Raw genomic sequence first — 19,942 nt, 5'->3', positions numbered from 1 at the left:
TTTAAGTTAAAAGTAACAAAGGAAGTACTTAGTGAATGAAAATTGTGTTTTTATTTATCAAAAATACAAAAAGAACGAATTTCAGTGTGGAAAAGTACGCAAAAAAAATTAGATTCTGCAAGATTTGCAAAAGAATGTCACATTTACTTGTTTTGCTGCAGCGGCAGTAATATCAGTACATAACAAATGGAACCAATTGAGGCAAGTACACAGCACATTACCTGAAATGTGTAGATAAACAAGAAAATTCAAGGCACTGCCGATGGTTTTGTTCATACTGATACGATAATCTGTAGTAGAACAGAACTTTGTTTTTGAAGTAGATAACTTTTGGATAAGGTTCAGACTCAATATCTGAGCTGCGATCTAGTGTGTTCGGACCCATTCGTAAAAGGAAAAATCTAATTGCTATAGTCCAACAGAGTATTTTCATTCCTATTCGTAAAGGGATTAATCTAATTGCTATAGTCCATCACAGTATGTTCGGACCCATTCGTAAAAGGAAAATTCTAATTGCTGAAGTCTACCGCAGTATGTTCGAACTCATTCGTAAAAGGAAGAATCTAATTACTAAAGTCCAACAGAGTATTTTCGTTCCTATTCGTAAAAGGATGAATCTAATTGCTGAAGTCCAACAGAGTATGTTCGCTCCTAGTAAAACGGTAACTTTTTTCTTATTTTTCCATAACAAAAGCGGGATTTATGTTGAAGTTGGGTGCAAATAGTGTTTATATGACTATTTAGAGTACCACTCATGCTTGAAGTGCGTTGCTACAAAGAACAAACCGTAAACATCTTTCCATAAAATTGCAGATATTTAAAACGAATCGAGGGCAAAGTGCATATCAAGTTATTTTTGCAACAATATTTTCAACTCCAAATTTTGTCTACGATTTGTTCATTCAGAAGATTCATTTTTTTCGAGTAAAATATGAACAGAAGCTAAAAAGTTGCGGTGGTCTGCGATAGTCGACATGATACCACACCAAACTGTACATAAATATGCGTTAGATGTTCGAAGTTATAAATAAAATTCACGAAATGAACAAAAAAAAATATTTCCGATAGTAGATTTCGTATAGCATTTTCATCACCACCTGATCGCTCAAGCAGTATGTGTTTAAGAGTAATTCATACATAACAGATCGCGAAAGGAAGAGAGTCGAAAATAAATTTCACTTTTGATTGCAGAACACAGTGAAAATAAAACAATTGTATCGTTGTGTAACTTACATTCCCATTAATAGTTTCTTATAAACGATCGTCCAGCAACCGGCACATAAAATAACCGATTCGTATCGATACGAGATGGTGTACTTCAAACTCATCGAAATATTGACCATTCTGTGCATTATCAATACGAGTGAGATAAGAGATAAATACAAATCGCCTTAAATTTAAAACAAAAATTTAAATATACGCAGCGATCGCGTTCAAATGTTGGTGTTGTTCAAGTGACGAACCAGACTCGGCATTTTGTGGAAAAATTTTAGACGAATCGAAAATGAGTCATTTTGAGAAGATTGTCAATCTCGTTGAGTGTACTTATCCGCCATTTGAAGCGGGCCGTGATCTCGTCACCAAATGCATGATCCTAAAAAGAACCAGTGAGAGACAACTGTTCTAACCTTTCGACGAATTGAAAATAAAATTCATTTGATTTGTGCGATACGCACTAAACTCATTTTCAGATATTGATGGTGACATCTTTTATGAACGGTCGTGTCTCTGGGAGGAGAGACACGCGAAAGAGGACGCTTGTATGAGCAAATCAGTGCGTTACGGTCACCAAGTGGAGGCTTGTGAAACTTGTTTAGAAGACAAATGCAATTATAAATTCCCAGCTGACAATGGATCTACACATCTGAAGACATTGTATCACATTGTATTCATTTTGCCTGTTATTGTGCTAATAATTTGAGATTATTAAATTCATACCGAAAATATTTCCACCTTTCTCTCTCAATCTCTCTAAAAATAGTGTATTTCGCGCAGAGAAATACTTATCCACAATCTACACTGGTTAATGTGATGAGTGCAATTTTTATTAGCCGAACAACTGATCCACACAGATCTCTCAACTATAATTTTGTTTTGATAAATAATATTGTGAAATTGTATGAGGAATCCAGTTCAATTTAAATTGGTGTCGCGCGCATCGTATGATCATTAGAATGAAAAAAAAAAATCTAAAATCAGTGGGAAAATTACATCACAATTCGTAATTCAGAAGACAAGTGATAAAGAAAATTTTGAAGCGAAACAAGATGAATTTTTTGTTGTTGGAAATGGAACTCGGGCAATGGGGCAAAGTATGAAGAATGCACTTTTAGGTGTTCATAACTGTATGACTTTGTGGTAGAAAACGAAAATCACGTTCTGAAAACTAAAAACGAGCCATCAGAACAGTCGGAGCGTTTGCTGCGACTGAGCCCCGTACAAACCCGTATATCTATTGCGTACGTGACCCTAGTGCGTCTGTCACCCTACTTTGACCGTAAGCCTATGCGCCGGTTAAAGTAGTTAAAGTAAAATTATTATGTAATGTGTACATCTTACAAATTGCGCATAGCGCAATTACGAAGCCCCGTACGACGTTCCTTTCAAATGAAACAAAAATTTCAAATCGCCCTAAAATTTTATTTTTTTGAAGGGCCTAGTATCGGCCTCAGTCCGAGGATCCAATTTTTTTTTTTCAACTACATTCTATTCGGCCTTTGATTACCTTCCAAATGAAACAAAAAATACGAAAAACGGATGAAATTTGCTCGAGTTATATGTAAAATACACATAGGGCCCTAGTAGCGGCCTTAGTCCAAGGACCCAAATTTAATTTTTTTTTCAACAACATTCTATTCGGTGTTCGATTATCTTTCAAATTTAACAAAAATTACGAAAAACGGATGAAATTTACTCGAGTTGTATGTAAAATACGCATAGGGCCCTAGTAGCGGCCTTAGTCCGAGGACCCAAATTTAATTTTTTTTCAACAACATTCTATTCGGCCTTTGATTACCTTCGAAATGAAACAAAAATTACGAAAAACGGATGAAATTTGCTCGAGTTATATGTAAAATACACATAGGGCCCTAGTAGCGGCCTTAGTCCGAGGACCCAAATTTAATTTTTTTTCAACAACATTCTATTCGGCCTTTGATTACCTTTCAAATGAAACAAAAATTACAGAAAAACGGATGAAATTTGCTCGAGTTATATGTAAAATACACATAGGGCCCTAGTAGCGGCCTTAGTCCAAGGACCCAAATTTAATTTTTTTTTCAACAACATTCTATTCGGTGTTCGATTATCTTTCAAATGAAACAAAAATTACGAAAAACGGATGAAATTTACTTGAGTTCTATGTAAAATACACATAGGGCCCTAGTAGCTTTTCACTTCTAAGGCCCTAACTCACGGTCCACTCACCCGATTTTAAAAAACTTTTTTTTCCTGGATTGGTATTGACAATACCTATCATTTGCCGTGTCATTTACATTTCCATCGTTTATTTTGCCATAAATATCACCAAAAGACCTTAAATCACTTAGGTGGCCCTAACTCACGAAGGGCCGACCCGAATATGCCCATCTTCGAACTTAGCCTCACTATTTTGACTATCTTTCAGGGGAAAAAAAAATTTTTGAAATCGGATTTGATTTACTCAAGATATCGACGTGACGGACAGACGGACAGACGGACAGACGGACAGACGGCCCAAATTTTTATTGCGGATTCGTCATCTATGAACATAGGCAAACACTTTGCCCTTACCGTCTGCTTCGAATTCCATCCTATAAGCCCCTTCGTACTTCGTACGGGGCTAAAAACTGATGTCTGGCATCTGTGGTGCCGACTAGGTTTGTAAAGTTCGAAATGATGAATTGAACTCAACAAAAAAAAAATTCAAATAATGAGCGCGTTTAACAGATTTGATGCCACCCACCTTCGCGGGTGTCTCAACCTGTTCTTTCAGAACCTTGGTTGAAACTACCAAGTACATATATAATATAATCGATGGTCGATATTAATTGCTATCATAGCACTACGTCAGCGAAGAGCCGTGACACAGGTCCGCTAATACTAAAAAATTTGAGAAAAAAATTCCGTAGGACTGAGATACAGGAACTTTTTGACTTTTCCTCCTTTGCTCCTACTGCCCCCAAATTTTATTTGTAAATTAAACGAGAATTCGGTGTATTTGGCTGAAATTTTCAGTATATGTCAAGGACGTAATTCTAAGGAATTCTAACTAATTTGATGGAATTTTCATAAAAGCTTATAATTTCGGAGCTATGAGTGTTTTAAGCTATTGAGCTATGGGACCTAAAACTCAGAAAATATGGCAGACAGAAAGTTCGTTTAAAAGACAAATTTATAGAGTTTTAAATTCTAGTCGACGCAAAAACCACCCATTTCGAAGCTATGAGCGTGCGGGCTATGTTAACCATTACCTGGAAAATTTGGCAGTTACAAAGTTCGTTTAAAAGACAAAGTTATAGAGTTTCATATTCTAATCGACATGTGTTTCAGTTCCACAAAAATCACCCATTTGGGAGCTATGAGCGTTTTAATTGTGGGCTATCTGATCCATATCTCGGAAAATACAGCAGATATAAAGTTCAATTCAAAGACAAAGTTATAGAGTTTTGGTTTCTAGTCGACCTGTGAATCAGGGTTTTCAAAAAGGCGCAGATTTGGGAGCTATGAGTATTTTAACCGTAAACTATGTGATCTATATCTTGACAAATATGGCAGTTATAAAGTTCGGTTCAAAGGGAAAGTTATAGAGTTGTGGATTTTAGTCGACACAGGTTTCAAGGTTTTTCAAAACGCAACTCCTTTTATCCACTTACAAAAGAACTGATATCGGTGGGAGTGACGCTTACAGCTTCGACTCGCAAAAAGAAAAGCAAAAATTTTACCGATAAAATTGTATATAAAAAAAAATTAACAAAAAAATTTTGCATCACAAAGTGGCAGATGTTGAGGAAATTTGTGAAAATAGTGAAAAATATGGAAAAAAAAGCCGAATCATCTGCCACTTGTGACGCAAAATTTTTTTGGTAATTTCTTTTCTAGAATTTTTTCGGTACAATTTTTGCTTTTCTTTTTGAGAGTCGAAGCTGTAAGTGTTGGAGTCAAAGACTAAGAGTTACCATTTTGGCATTCGTTCTAAATTATAGTAGTCGATCATAGGATCAAGTAACCTAACTGAATTTTGTAATATAAAACATTCTTCATTCCGAATAAAACAGTTCAACGAAATAGTCGTTACACCGATAAGAACTTTATTTCAATACCACAAATTCTCCAGGAATTAGTTAGCCTCCAATAGGTTATGGGCCCAGGATCGCTGAATTGTGAATCGTGAATAAAGATTTTTCATCGGAAAATTATTCGAATCAAAAATGGAAAAGCTACAATTTTCGAAGTTAAACGGAAGTAACTACCAAACATGGAAATTTAAAATGGAATTTTTGTTAATCGATAAAGATTTATGGCATATAATCTTCGAAGCGCGACCAGCTAATCCAAACGCCGATTGGTTAAAACGAGAAGGGAAAGCTAGAGCGAGAATCGGTTTGATGGTGGAAGACAATCAATTATGTCATATCCGAAAAGAGGCAACTGCTGCTGGAGCTTGGAACGCTCTGAAAGCATATCATGAAAAATCGACATTGACAAACAAAATCTTTCTATTGAAGCGGTTATGTCGAATGCAAATGTCAACTAGTGGTAATATGGAGGAACATGTAAACACAATGTTGGATCTGGTAAATCAATTGGAAGCATTGGGCGAAAAATTGGCCGATCATTTAGTGGTGGCGTTATTACTATGTAGTCTACCGGACAGCTACAACACATTGATAACTGCACTGGAAAGCCGCAACGAAGCCGATTTGACTCTCGAAATGGTGAAAGGGAAGCTCATCAACGAGTATAAGCGAAGTAACGTTAATGAAGCGAATTCATTATCATCGAGTCAAATGGAAAGTGCGTTGAAAATTACAAAAGGAAAAGTAGAATTCACTTGCCATTTCTGCGACAAGTCAGGACACATCCTACGTGATTGCTATCACTTCAAACAATTACGAAGCGATTATTTTGAAAAATCGAAGGACAAAATGGAGAAATCGGAAGATCATTTGGAACAATCGAAGGCGAAACAACAAGCAAAGAAAGTTGTTGTGAACAGCTCGGATGAATCTGATAATGAAGAAACAAAACTCAAATACCAATGCTTTATGGTGAAAACAAGTAAACTAGAACCTACAGAGCGTGTGCGAAATTCTGATGAGTGGTTCATCGACTCAGGAACTACAAGTCACATAAGTAACAATCCGAAATTTTTCACCAACATGAACACGGAAAAGAAGTATCCGGTCGAATTGCCAGATGGCAGAGTAACCTTATCGTCAGGTGTAGGGAACGGATTCTTGGAATGTATCAATGGCGACGGTCGAATACAGCTAATTTTGATGAAAAATGTTCAATATGTACCGGAACTGGAAAACAATTTGCTATCTGTGAGAAAATTGACAAAACTTGGTTTCAAAGTCTATTTTGAAGACAATAAATGCTTCATACACGAAGATGATGGTGAAGTCATTGCATCGGGATCCATTCAAAGACACGATCTTTACAAATTGAACATCGTGAAATCAGTTGATCTTAATCCGGCTAATCAATCGAAATTTGGGATTCCTGCTGGTCATTCAAACAAAACGAAACATGCAATGATAGCTGAGAAATGCAAACAGACAAAAAACACTGAGTTCATAGAAGGCATTCCAATCAGACGATCCAAAGCAAAGAAACCTGGTCCATGCGTTACAATCTGCAATCAAACGAGAAAGCCGATTACGTAGATGATGGATGGGGAGGAACAAAATGTTCAAACTGTTTGAAGTACACCAAGTTTACGAAAGCGATTAAACTTCGTGGATTTGATGACTTTAAAATATCTTAATCTTTGAGGGGGTGTGTTGGAGTCAAAGACTGAGAGTTACCATTTTGGCATTCGTTCTAAATTATAGTAGTCGATCATAGGATCAAGTAACCTAACTGAATTTTGTAATATAAAACATTCTTCATTCCGAATAAAACAGTTCAACGAAATAGTCGTTACACCGATAAGAACTTTATTTCAATACCACAAATTCTCCAGGAATTAGTTAGCCTCCAATAGTAAGCGTAATCCCCACCGATATCACTTCTTTTGGCAGTGAATGAAAGGACTTGCGTCACACCTCCACTGTTAGTGGTTTTGGACGATCGGGAGACTTGCCGAAAATCGGTTGCATTTGCAGTAAACAACTTGCGTGCAGTATAAAGGTCATTGAAAAGAAACAATCAATTTTATTGCAATTCTCAACTGATATCTGACTATGTATTTTCAAAATATTGATTTGTTTTTAACAAGTACAAAGTTACAAAAATCTCAATGTTTCGGAGTAAGAAAATAGTGAACAATTTCGACTTTCAAGTCTGGCAGCGCCCTTAGTGTGTCCGGCTCTCGATTGACAATTTCGTAATTTGCAAAGTTTCCGAAGAACTTGTCCATATCGCTGGCATCAGTAGCCCGAGGCGGACCAGAAAATTGCTCCCTGTCGTACTCCAACGTTTCCATCAAATACTTGAAGTTATGGTCTAGAAAACGTTTTAAACTTTGAATAGTACATAGACAATCAACGACATTGAACTTTTATCAATGGCACCTACATTCTCCAGTTGCACCCTCTTTCTTTACTTTCAAGCTTCGCTGCATCATTTCACTGTAAGCCGGTCGAAAAGCGTATTCAAATGCTATGAACGACGCCCGATCCCATACACAATCAAAGGGTCCGTATTTCTCGAATGGGCAAGTGAATATATCTCCACAATAAATTATAATTCCGCCATCATCTGTAGCATACGTTGAAGATACGGTATCAAACTTCAGGCCCAGTGAGTGCTCTTCGTTCAACTCTTCGATTGGCTTGGTAACCGCCTCGACGCCGAAAACTTTGTGCCCCTGGGCATACAGGTACGGGATGTCGACGGTTTTTCCGCATAGTGGAATGAAAAACGTTTTACTGACCCCATTGTCGCACAATTTCGGTAGATTTGCTATTAGTTGACGACTTACATCCGACCTATGCCATCCAGTTTTTTCTTGTGCCCATCGATCGGCCCAGTAGTTAACGTTACCCGCAAAATCTAGGTCTTCCATTGTCTTGTTTCAACTCTTGAACCCGTTTTTTGTGATGAACGTCGAAAGTGTATGAAACTGAAGAAAATAATTTTACAATTAGAGAGCCATTCATTCGATTTATACACAAAATTTCGGTTTCTTGTGCAATAGATCTATGAGGTGTATACGCCTAATTTGGTGTAGGAAAAAAAACTATTGTTCATTATGAATCGCTTATGTTACACTTAAAGTCGTTTAAGTAAAAACAAATCTTTTTGTAATAATGCTGCTAAACAGATGATTGATATGTTTCATAATCTTTCACACATTCGGATTAGCATTTTTCTCTTGTTGACGCCTTTCACTAAGTGGCATAAATTACGATCTAAAAAAAAATGAGAACATAATGCTTTTGATGTTCAATGCCGTCGAATTCAATTAGAGTAGCAACAGTTAATTCTAGAACAAAACTTAGTAAACTCAGCTCTTAGTTTTTAAATTAAACAAAACTCGATAGGTGTCATAGCTATAATATATTAATGGAACAAGAGCCCGAACCTCCACCAACTCTTGATTCAATGTTTGTGGCTTTTTCCAATCTGGGCTCAACACTTCCGTCCACTGATGGTACGAAAATTCTTTTGTCTCAATTGGATCGTTGGATGAAACAAGCGGAAATGTTTGGGGACAATTTTTCACTGACCGACACCGGTGTCGAATATAATAAATTCGAGTAAGGTGACCCGTTATTTTAATGGAGTAACATATATTTCCTGTAAGACATTAACTTTTCACAGGAAATGGAGTTTGACTTACGATGAATTTTTAGTTTATTTGGAAAGAATTTGTACGTTGAAACAATTTGATTTAGAAAAAATTAAAGAACGAATGACCCATTGCTCAGTTCCTTTAATTTAACAGAAAATAAAAATAATACGGGACAATGTAGAGGTTTCATTGTAGCACATTTAAGCGAATTTCTCTCTATAGGTTCCCATTGGAGATTGTTTGGAATTATAGTTGGAAAACGTCAACGACAGTTGCTCAGCTAAACTGAAATTTTGTTCTAATTTGTACGTAAACAAGCTCATTCGTAATATATTTATTGTTTAAACAATTAGCACATTCCTAATTTACGTTCAAGCTCATTTTAATAAATGTGATTATAGCACACAAGTAAAAGATCTCAATTGAAGTCACATATAAGTTACACGATATAACCCAATTCTCATCTAAAAACACAGGGCCTATTTAAGGTGAAAACAGCATTAGTTCTGTCATTTTGTGCTATGCTGATTGACCATACGAGAGGGGCAAAGACAAAATACAAAATTTAGTTGATTATAGTCACTTTGACAGTAGTAGTTTGTTTGTTTACTTGTTTTGATCGAAAAGATTCACATAAAATGTTTTATTTCAAATGTTAAAGTTAATTCTGTAGTCTTTCAAACGAGCGAAGCTTTTGTCGCGTGGGCTTACATATCTGTCACTTTCGGCCCGTGGGTTTACATTTTTTTCTTTCGTCCCGCGGTAGGTAGCATGTAAAAAACATTACAAACGGGGAAAAAAAGAATTTTCAAAATCGGATGCGCTTTACTCAAGTTAGAGAATCCACAGACGGACAGACCGACGGACTTTTTTTTTCTCGCTGATTTGGCATCTCTCGACAACCACAATAGGTTTCACCTTACTCAGGGAGTCCAATTCGACGTGTTACAAACGTATGCGTAAACCTATAAGACCACAGTACTTCGTACTGGTCTAAAAACTAATTTGTGCTATTCCTAAATTAACTATAGTTAGAGTTCAGTTCTGTTAATGTGTGTTAAGCCGATAAGAAGCAGTAAGCATATCGTTGAATCTATTACTTTTTTGTTGAAAGCAAATCATACTATTGGATGCAAATCTTTTACTTCCTTCGTTTTAACATACGCTTTACTATGAAATGTCACAATAACAGATGATAAGACGGTTCGAAAAACGGTGCTATTATGTTCACTCGCTTTCATCGATTTTTTTTTTAAATTAAAGTAATCGTTTAGTATGAGTCTCCACGCCTATCGTAAATAAATCGGACTCAGAAGCATTAAAATATGCCCTGATAAACTATGTGGTCGTATAACATCTTAATCAGAGGTATAGAGAAGTAGGAATTGAAACGCGATAACGTCGACGATTCGAAGAAAAGAGAAACGATTATTTCAATCAATACTATTTCTCACTCAATTGTTTATAGTTTAAAGCGCATGTAAGAAATAAAATATAATTTTACTATACAAATATTAGCTGCACATTCTTCGACACTGTAGTCATAACACTATGATCGCCGTATTGTGTTAATAATTCACACATGCACGAAAGATTATCACAATACCAAATTGTTCTTATTGAAATGAAAACATCTTTGTATCACTTAAGAACCGATTTAAAATTCTTATGAAGGAAGTGAGAGAAATCGTATTTTTTGTGAGTTGGTAGCACACATTTTCCAAATAAGAGAGAGAGTATAGCCAACTAACAATACTAATAATTCAATCACTACACCAGAGATGAAAATAGCATCATAAAAATATATTTTATGTATAAAGTGTGACTTGGTTAGTAGACCGTCGGCTACATAATCCCGAAAAGAAAAACATTTTTAGTAACGATTTCATTTCGATACAAACCAGTTTAGACTAATTGTCACTCAGAACAAAATATATATCCGATTTGAGTACAACATAATACAGTGAGAATTTTGTGTCGCGCGTTGCATCAAAACACAACATAAATAAATAGAGAATTTAAATTAATGTAAACCAACCGTTTAAGATGCGTCAACTGGGAAATCTGACTTTTTTAGTGATATTTTCAATTTTGTTTCTAATTAATGACTGTGAGTTTTGAAATTGTTCAAATAAAATTGATGGAAATTAATATGGTTATATAACGCACACAAACAATTTTTTTTTAATGAAAATCATTACAGCATCTGGCCTGAAATGTTGGCGTTGTAGTTCTGATGCTACGAACATAGAATTCTGTGGCGCTACCCTTGATCTTAGCAAACTAACGGATCAACAGAAGAAACGGTACTATGTGGATTGCGATACAAAGCCACCGAATACGGTTGCAAATATCGAGAATGTCGAAACTTTGATACCGAAGTGCAGAGTTTCGCTACAGCACGGTGATTTTTTAAACATATCATTTTGATATTGCTTCATAATTCTGATTTTTAAATTATTTGTGTGCAGTTAACGGCAAAGAAACATATACTCGGTTATGCTACTGGGAACAGGAGAATGTCCCATCAGATTCATGTAAAGTTCAGAATTACAATCCATCATACGTTAAAACGATTGACTGCAAAACTTGTGTTGAGGATGGGTGCAACGACAGATTAATTACTAATTCTGAACAGAAAGACAATATAAGCGAGAATAACAATAATGTTGTGCCAGATTCTAAGAATTCGGCTGTGTTAGCTGTCTTATCGCACACTGTTCTTTTCGTAGTGCTAATGTTAAGTATAGTAATTGGATATTGACCTTCATATGTATTTAGTATGATGTGTCACATACACACTAATCGCCGTAGAGTTCTAATTAAAATAATTGAAATATTTTTTTCAAATGATTGAATGTCGTTCGATTCATTTTGTTGTTAGTATTTAACAAATCTACCAAAAAAGAGTTCAAATTTTGCGTCTTTGTGTGCCTATTAAATATCCTGACCAGCTACATTGCTTAAGTAATAAATTATTGTTTAAAAAAAATATTCTCCACTATTTTCATTGAAATGACTCGAGAGATAGTTCAATTTCACAAATTTTCTACCGCACAAGAATCACATGTTCGCCAAAAACATCTGAAACAAAAATATGAAAATCTCAACGCATTGATTGATTTCGTTTTCGTTAATTTGCGAAAAAATATGTTTATACTCCCGAGTATAATGTAAAAGCGTCATTTCTTTTCAGAGACAGGCATCAATCATTCGCAGGGCTGGGATGATGGTGTTAAAAATAGTTAATAGTTTTTACAGCAATATACAACGGAAATCAAATTTAATACTTGTTTCCATGTCCGTTTTTTCAATCAGTTTGATTTTCAGTGTTAACGGAAAAAAATTGATAAAATATTCTGATTGAAGATAAGATGAAATTTTCAAATTTTATTGAGAGACATCCGATGCTTAGCTGCAAGTCTACATTGGGGCGATTTTTAAAACACTCCTTTTTTTAAAATGTAAACTGCTGATCTCAGAGCTGGTCAAACTGTTACGACCAAATCTATATTTTATTGAAAGCTAACACATTCATGGTCGTTGCATCGGTCGTACATTTTTCAAAAAGGATTCTGATGAAAAGATGTCGAAAATAAAATACGAAACGGATAAATGTAGGCTACAAGTTCAGCGAAGCATCGGGTTCCTCTTAAGAAGTTAAAAAACATTTTCATTGTTAGTCTTGATTTCCATTTACGAAAGAAGCAATTCGTTTTCTCTCCGTTTGCTCTTTAAACTATAGAAAAAAGCGTGGTTTTTGGAGTGGTTTTTTTGTGAGTGGAAATCAAGCTTTATGTAAACACAAACTACGATTTAATCACTTCTGTAGTTCGTAGAAAACGTCAAACGTTACACAACAAAGAACCAACCAAACAAAGATTCCTAAGTTTATTTTTATCAAACAGATCTGGAAAGACTTGACTCCCATCGTGCCCACAATTAAATTATTACCCTTCGAACACTGACAAAAAAGTTTTCAGATTATTACCTGTGATAGATAATCAGATAATAAAGTAATTGCTCATACAAAAACAGCATTAACTGTCACAGATAATGTGATTTTTATATGAAAAATTACATTACCTGGGGACGGAACTGTCAACTTTTTTCTCAGTGCAATAATTTAATTGTATGCAGGATACAATGGATCTGAAAATTCATTTTGATGAATTGTTCAATTTGATTTGATCGTTTAAAGATTTCATATACAGCCTTTTACGGCCAATATTTATCAAGTGCAGTCAGGACCACCGGCTTAACGTGACTTCTGAACTTGCTGCGCTCTAGCCACAAACAACGTCCTCGAAATGAAATTTACATAACCGTAGGTTAACAAGTAGGTAACCATTATACAACGCCAAATTGCTCTGATTCGTTTTCATCAGAAAAATAACAGTTATTTCAGTACATGAGTCCGAATAATTTTTTTTGCCGGTAGACTTAGAAAAGGCTTTAAGTAGAAGGGATTTCGTTTCCGAAGAACTTTTAACTTTTTTCATGATTATGAATGTCCCTAACATAAATTTTATTTGCGTCAAAAGCAGTATTTTTCATAATTTATGAGTTTCTGAAAAGTCGCAATAAAGAAGAAAAGTTATGTGTATTGTCCTCACCTTCGGCTCAGATCAACAATTCACAAGTATTTTCAACTAACGTTTCACCCCGTGTTATGTAAATGACTATTTACAAAATTTTGTTGTTTTTTTATTGAAAATAATTTGAAAATTGAAGTAATCATCAGAGAAAAGGTAATTCCGCCGGACGCTTATTCATTTCTATTTTATAATGAAAACATAATGTACAACAAAAAAAAGTACCATTCGGATGCTGTAACATAGACGATTTTTTAGTTTATTTACTTTGGTTTGAGTTTTATGATTGTAACTTAAAATGTTGATAATTTTTACTGTGAACTTGGTAATATTGAAAAAAGACGAAAAGGAATGGGAAAGCTAAGAGTCATAATTATAATTATATCTTTTGCTTGAAAATGTAAAAATATTTATCTTAGGAAAAGTGCTTCATCGCTTGAAATAAATTCAGATCGTGTGAGTCAACCACGTCAACTGTAGGAAGTTTTCCGTTCTCAAAGAAATTTAGTGAAATATTCTACCTATAAAAATGTAACTTTTGATCATAGAGTCAAAGAGTGCTAAAGAAAACATAGCGTAAAATCATCTGTTATACATCAGCGACCAAAATAAAAGCCTTGTTTTGCAAATGTTCTCTTTATCCTCACAGAAAGTTGTTTGTAGTGAATGAGTTAGTATCGAACAACACTCTTCATAGTATCGAACAACACTCTTCATAACAGATTCAATGATCATATTGCGATACGCTTGCTGTTTATAACAAAAAAGCCTAAACATCGACCTTGACACTATCAATTATGGTTTTAAACTCGAAACTGGAAGTGGCTGGACACTGAACGGTGGTTACTTCCAATTCAAGAGATGAAGATGGTGATAAACTTAGGAAACGTATTGGACACCATTTATGAATAGTTATTTACTCTTTCTTTATTAGTGATTATAGTGGAAGGAGTCAAAGATTTAAAACATCAATCGCTTGATCAAAAACTCAGGCAGACATTCAGTGAACCCCAATTAAATTTAACTGTCTTATACGAATGTTATAGCTATACGCGAGGTTGTATGAATGGATCAGCTGAAAAACAGCGGACAAAATTGAGTTACAACTATTTTGTTGGAGTTAACTGTAGGAAGTTTCATGAAAGCTTAAGTTCCACAGGTGGTACAGAAAATATGCTTCCACTTTAGATTGTAAGACAACTAATTTTATGGTAGTTTCAAGTACTTTTTGATATTGTTACCACCACTTGTCGCAAAAATTAGATTAATCAAATTTTCTTCCAGATCCTAATTCTGTGCCTGAAGTTTAGACATTCCGGGATAGTATTAAGCTAATCAACGGTTCACAGCAGTTGAGGAACAAGTTAAGGCCTTAAGAAGGCCGACTACTTACTAAAGAGCCATCTGTTCTTGGCTTTATGGAACCACTCACCTTTGTATGAAAATAAACCCCATTTTGTGCAGTCATTATTTCGATCAATTCACATTGGAGCACTTATTTTATAAATTAATATGGAACTTCGAACATCTTACGATGTTATTGCAGAAAAACATTTATAAAATTAGTGTTAGATCCACAGAAATTATTATTTCAAAACAACGCTGCACTAGTGATTCCATAAAGCCAAGAACAGATGGCTCTTTAGTAAGTAGTCGGCCCTGTTAAGGCCAGGTTAAGGCGTTATGTATCGCTAAATGTTGAAATTGGGATGTAAGGCGCCTTAACCTGGCCTTAACACGTACTGAGAAATCGTACTATAGACACAAATTAATCGTCTCACAGCACAGTCCTCGGGTAATTAAGATTCGATAGCAGTGCAGATTTCAGTAAAAAAAAGAAAATAATAATTCGATTGCGCTTTAAGAGTTTCGTTTTATTATTCCTTATCGTGTAAAACCTTGTTTGCGATTCTGTGACCCCTTGCGACTATTTTCAAGCGGTCAAATATGTTTTTAATGTCCGAGATATTTAAAAATGTTGTGATAAAAAAACAATGGAAACTTAATTACGTACTTTAAAATGAAATATTATCGAGAGATGCAACGGAACTAATTGTTTGATCTCATTAATTAAATTAATGAAACATAAACAACTCGTTACACTATTTCCGCGTGTAATTTGTACTCTAACTTTATCTACTTACATGTTTTTATGTCCTGATAAAACATAAAAGCAAATTACCTATCTAATCACGCCATTTCTTCCCTAACATCGTAGTATGTTGAACACGAGAAAAATTAAAATCCAAGAAAGGAAATATTGTATAAGCATAATTGGACATAATTGGATTAAAAAGCTAAAAACTCATTACATTCATCATATCGGTGGATCGATATCTCGTTGCTGGATGTTAGAAGAAAATTCATTTCTTTAGATTTCCATCGAGGCCATCGAGAATTCAAAATAGCAAAAATAAAATGATGGAAATATGAAATCTGATTTCCAAATGTAATTCATTATCCATTTGATGTTACCATAAATTTCATGGTGAAATAATACCCTCGCCCAATAGCTTTTAAAGTTAAGACAAAATAGGATACCTGAAGTGAAATACTGTTATCATGTCGTTGGTGAGCTTTTTTTCAGTCGCGTGATATCCATCGAGTCGAAAGGACATTCGGAAACGTTAGACGTTGGTGAATAATACAGCCTTTGCAAAAAAAAGAACAAAAATAGCAAAAACTAAAATTACCGTGTCATACGCAACCAAAGTAATTTATTTTGTGTTTTTTGATTGAAAATGTCCACAATGTTGTTTGCATCGCTCCTACTTTTATTCAGCGGAATATGTTTTGAAGGTGACTATAAATAGACTAGTAACAACCAACCCTTATTAGGTTAATTATAATGTCGCATAAACGAGTATTTTAGTATCTGGGCTACGATGTTGGGTTTGTCGATCGGATGAAATGAATGCCTCATTTTGTGGAGACTATTTTGACAAAGATTTGATATCAGATCAGCAACGAAGCTATGTGTATGTCAATTGTTCCCGAGAGCTCACGTCGATGAAAAATCCACATACTATTCCGGAAGTTCCCGTATGCCGATTAATAAAACAAACAGGTAGGTTTGTCACTCGTCCGAGTTAACATTTAAAAATGTCTAAAATGTTACCAGAGAACATGACAACTGTAATTTATCGAGGATGCCACTTCCAACAGGATGGACTACCACGCGACTGTCTTCATAAGAAATATCCGGATGGAATAAGGACTGACTACTGCCTGACCTGTTCAACTGACGGCTGTAATGCAGCATTAGATTATGATCTTTTGAAAAAATCACTTCTAACAAGTAGCGCGGTCGGAATGACTAACTCGTTGAATATTTTATTAATTTTCGTTCTAATATTCGACTGGTTATTCTGAAGTTCGCATTTGATTTTTTTCGCAGAGATATTGAAATATCAGGACAGGTTATTCCTGCTTTTTGTTCATTGAATTCAAAGGTTACAGTTGTCGTTGCACTTAATTAAAACAACAATTCAAATGTGCACTTGTTCAGACTAGTCTTAGAGATGTAAAGTCGAGTTGAAGTAGAAAATTGAAAATTAAACTCCCAGTTAAAAAAAAACGTTTTAAAACATTGAAGACCTAATCTAGCAAAGTTGGGTGGTTCACAAAAGTCGTCACAGGCGACAGAGGAGAACCGAGAGATTACGTAGATCGTCTACCGTAGATGCAATACTTACAATTATGTTGGACGGATTTTACCAACTTGAATTCTACACAATGCGTTATCATTGCTGAGTAGAGAGCCAAACCATTACTCGAATTAACATCTATGCTGAAGACACCTAAGCTTCACAACAACAATTACTACTACTACTACATAGTCGCCATATTGTAAGGTAAAACGGATAAAGCGTGCGTTTAAACCAATGAAGTATAAGATTTTGTAACTAGATCCAAAAAATTCATTTAAACACGTAATTAGATGAATCAATTTGATAATGTTCTTTCTACGGTTGAATTCTACTTGCGGTGATTTGAAGATGCATGGTAAATTAATGATCTTCAAGAGTTGATCGTGTCACTTTTGCCCTGATCAAAGCAATCTGCACTTTATTTATAGGGTCAAGGGTGTCAGCTATCAATGCATTTTCTTCCGTAATTTGCATAAGAAACTTAGCCACAAATTTGAACACAAGAACTTTTATGGTAGTTTTTGAGACATATTTTTTGTTGTCTATGGTCATGGACTATTATAGAAGTTGATGAGGGCTACTGTTGAACAATTGATCATCACTGATATATTGCGATATGAATTAACAAACACCTTAAAAAGGAACTGAGGATTCCGCTAGCGTTGATTCTATTTATTAAATTGCTCCACTTCTTCAGTAGGTCTAGACGCGGCTTATCATTTGTTATCGAAAGAAATGACAAAAATAAGTGATAATTCATCGCCTTTTTTCAACTTTTATAATAAAATGAGGTATGAGTTTCAACGGTCATGTCAATGGAGTAATGATAGTGGACATGCTTACGCAAAAAATCGTGCATCTTACAAAATCGTTCTGACGATGATTGTAGGTTGTTCCTGACGGGCATTTTTTTTATTGCGGATTCGTCATCTATGAACATAACCAAATGCTTTGCCCTTACTGTCTGCTTCCAATTCGACGTGTTACAAACGGCATATTAATCTTATAAGCCCCCAGTACTTCGTACGGGGCTAAAAATTGGACTTTTTTCTATAAGCTATCCGTTGGCATTGGAATTGATATCTATTCTCTCTTACGAATGAAAAATCACAGAAAAAGAAGTGGCATATATTACGGCCGCTCACGGGTGGACGATTGAGCTGCCATCATTGCCCCACATCAATATAAAATCAGGAATCGATACGTGACAACCTACAATCACCGTCAGAACCATTCTGTAAGATGCACGATTAGGCTCTTTTTTCAGCCTAAGCAGGTCCACTACTTGTTACTTTAAGCAAAACAAAGTAACAGATTTCAAATGGGTATAACACGACACGCTTAATGATGATATAAAGTTTTCATTTGAGTGGGATGAAGTTTACGTTTAATATGTTTTACATTTCTTAAAATAGTCATCTCATAATTTGAGCTTAAATTAAACAAGAGCATTACATGTCAGCAACGTGGAAAGCAAATTCACTAATCTAGCATCAAGAGTCTGTAATAGCATGATGATGGCTGATAGTGTACAAGTTATCAATTTCGACCTTTATCGCACATAATTTTAAACAAGTTACGAGTGATATCGCGAAATCTTCGAACAACTTTGGGACAAGGGGTCGCGTATATTATTAAGTTATAGCTCATTCGATTCGTTGAACTGTTGCGAGTAAAACATAGTACTGCGTTTCGTGAACTTTATTTTGTTGTCGACGATCTAGGTCATAAAGTAAGGGGCTGCCAAAAGAGCCCCAAAATCATTTTCTTGTGATAAGTCGAGTAAAACAATTTTGTGAAAAAACACCTTTCGCGCTAGCCATGTAGGCCCTGAAGAGACGCACATTTTGAGTATACACATCACCATGTCCATGTTGACCTGCTGGTGATATCAATGATTCGTTAGCATCAGATGTATTGTTTGATTAAATTTGTGTTTTGTCTATATCAAAATCTTCCAGTTTGATACAGTAATACAATAAAAAGTTAATTGTCTAGTGTCTTACTTTGTCTAAACAATAGTTCACCCAATTTATACATTTATCATCTATGGAACTCTGTGCTTTAAAAAAGAAAGTGAAACACACCATATCCACTTAAAAACGGTCAATTTTCTCAACAATCTACCTGCTTGAAACCGTAATGTTCGGTATATGGACGGGCACATGGACATAAAGTCATAAGTAACCGTTTGATATAAAAACATTCTGTCTCATTTAAGTCTAATATCGTTACAAAGTTTTCATTTCGTAATCTCCATACGCTAAACATAAATAGTTCGTTCATCTATCCAAAATATCGCCGTTGCTATTTAGGTCATCATGAATCGTTTAATGGAAGACACTTGTTATTTCCATCATAAAGGTTAAATTGCCATATATTATGTCTTCCTGAAACTATCGTTCTATTTCCAGCTCAACAGCATAACCTTTAAATTTTAAAAGGGCGATAATGACGGAAAAAAGAGGGAATATATTTTCACCTGATAATTATTTCTATATCCCCACTGGGCTGGCAATCATTTCCATGCATATACACATGTAATAATTTTCTGGTAAGAACCACCCCAGACAAACAACGCGGCCCTTCGCATTATAGTTTGTTGTGCTACATATAATATAATATATTTATATGGAAATGCGATTTACCGATAGAATTCACCAAACTCACGCACATATTGAAACGTTACACTGTTATTCAGTAAAATTAGAATAACAAAAAACTGCACGAAATAGTTACGCAGACTATAATACATA

General features: G+C 35.1%; 5 protein-coding genes across 7 annotated transcripts in view; 3 read left to right on the top strand and 2 right to left on the bottom strand.

The window, feature by feature from the left end:
* Nucleotides 1-19,942, bottom strand: part of LOC119075688 (glyoxylate reductase/hydroxypyruvate reductase-like) — a 61,684-nt gene that overhangs the window by 13,830 nt on the left and 27,912 nt on the right. The gene's annotated exons all lie outside the window — the stretch shown is intronic.
* Nucleotides 1,081-1,946, top strand: LOC119075696. The gene is made up of 4 exons (XM_037182222.1): nt 1,081-1,126; nt 1,192-1,363; nt 1,425-1,607; nt 1,692-1,946. The coding sequence occupies exons 2-4, from the start codon at nt 1,309-1,311 to the stop codon at nt 1,919-1,921; spliced, it is 468 nt and encodes a 155-aa protein (XP_037038117.1). The 5' UTR covers nt 1,081-1,126; nt 1,192-1,308; the 3' UTR covers nt 1,922-1,946.
* LOC119075689 (probable thiopurine S-methyltransferase) lies at nt 7,390-10,586 on the bottom strand. Its single transcript, XM_037182212.1, has 3 exons — nt 10,451-10,586; nt 7,723-8,269; nt 7,390-7,650 (listed from the first exon to the last, which is right to left on the bottom strand). The coding sequence occupies exons 2-3, from the start codon at nt 8,210-8,212 to the stop codon at nt 7,442-7,444; spliced, it is 699 nt and encodes a 232-aa protein (XP_037038107.1). The 5' UTR covers nt 8,213-8,269; nt 10,451-10,586; the 3' UTR covers nt 7,390-7,441.
* Nucleotides 10,486-11,933, top strand: LOC119075691. Its single transcript, XM_037182214.1, has 3 exons — nt 10,486-11,051; nt 11,145-11,345; nt 11,413-11,933. The coding sequence occupies exons 1-3, from the start codon at nt 10,988-10,990 to the stop codon at nt 11,703-11,705; spliced, it is 558 nt and encodes a 185-aa protein (XP_037038109.1). The 5' UTR covers nt 10,486-10,987; the 3' UTR covers nt 11,706-11,933.
* Nucleotides 15,351-17,113, top strand: LOC119075694. Its single transcript, XM_037182220.1, has 3 exons — nt 15,351-16,335; nt 16,409-16,603; nt 16,658-17,113. The coding sequence occupies exons 1-3, from the start codon at nt 16,278-16,280 to the stop codon at nt 16,906-16,908; spliced, it is 504 nt and encodes a 167-aa protein (XP_037038115.1). The 5' UTR covers nt 15,351-16,277; the 3' UTR covers nt 16,909-17,113.

The sequence above is a fragment of the Bradysia coprophila genome, unplaced genomic scaffold (assembly GCF_014529535.1).
Source record: "Bradysia coprophila strain Holo2 unplaced genomic scaffold, BU_Bcop_v1 contig_232, whole genome shotgun sequence".
NCBI classification, from domain to species: Eukaryota; Metazoa; Arthropoda; class Insecta; order Diptera; family Sciaridae; genus Bradysia; species Bradysia coprophila.
This window is presented reverse-complemented; position numbering and strand designations above follow the sequence as displayed.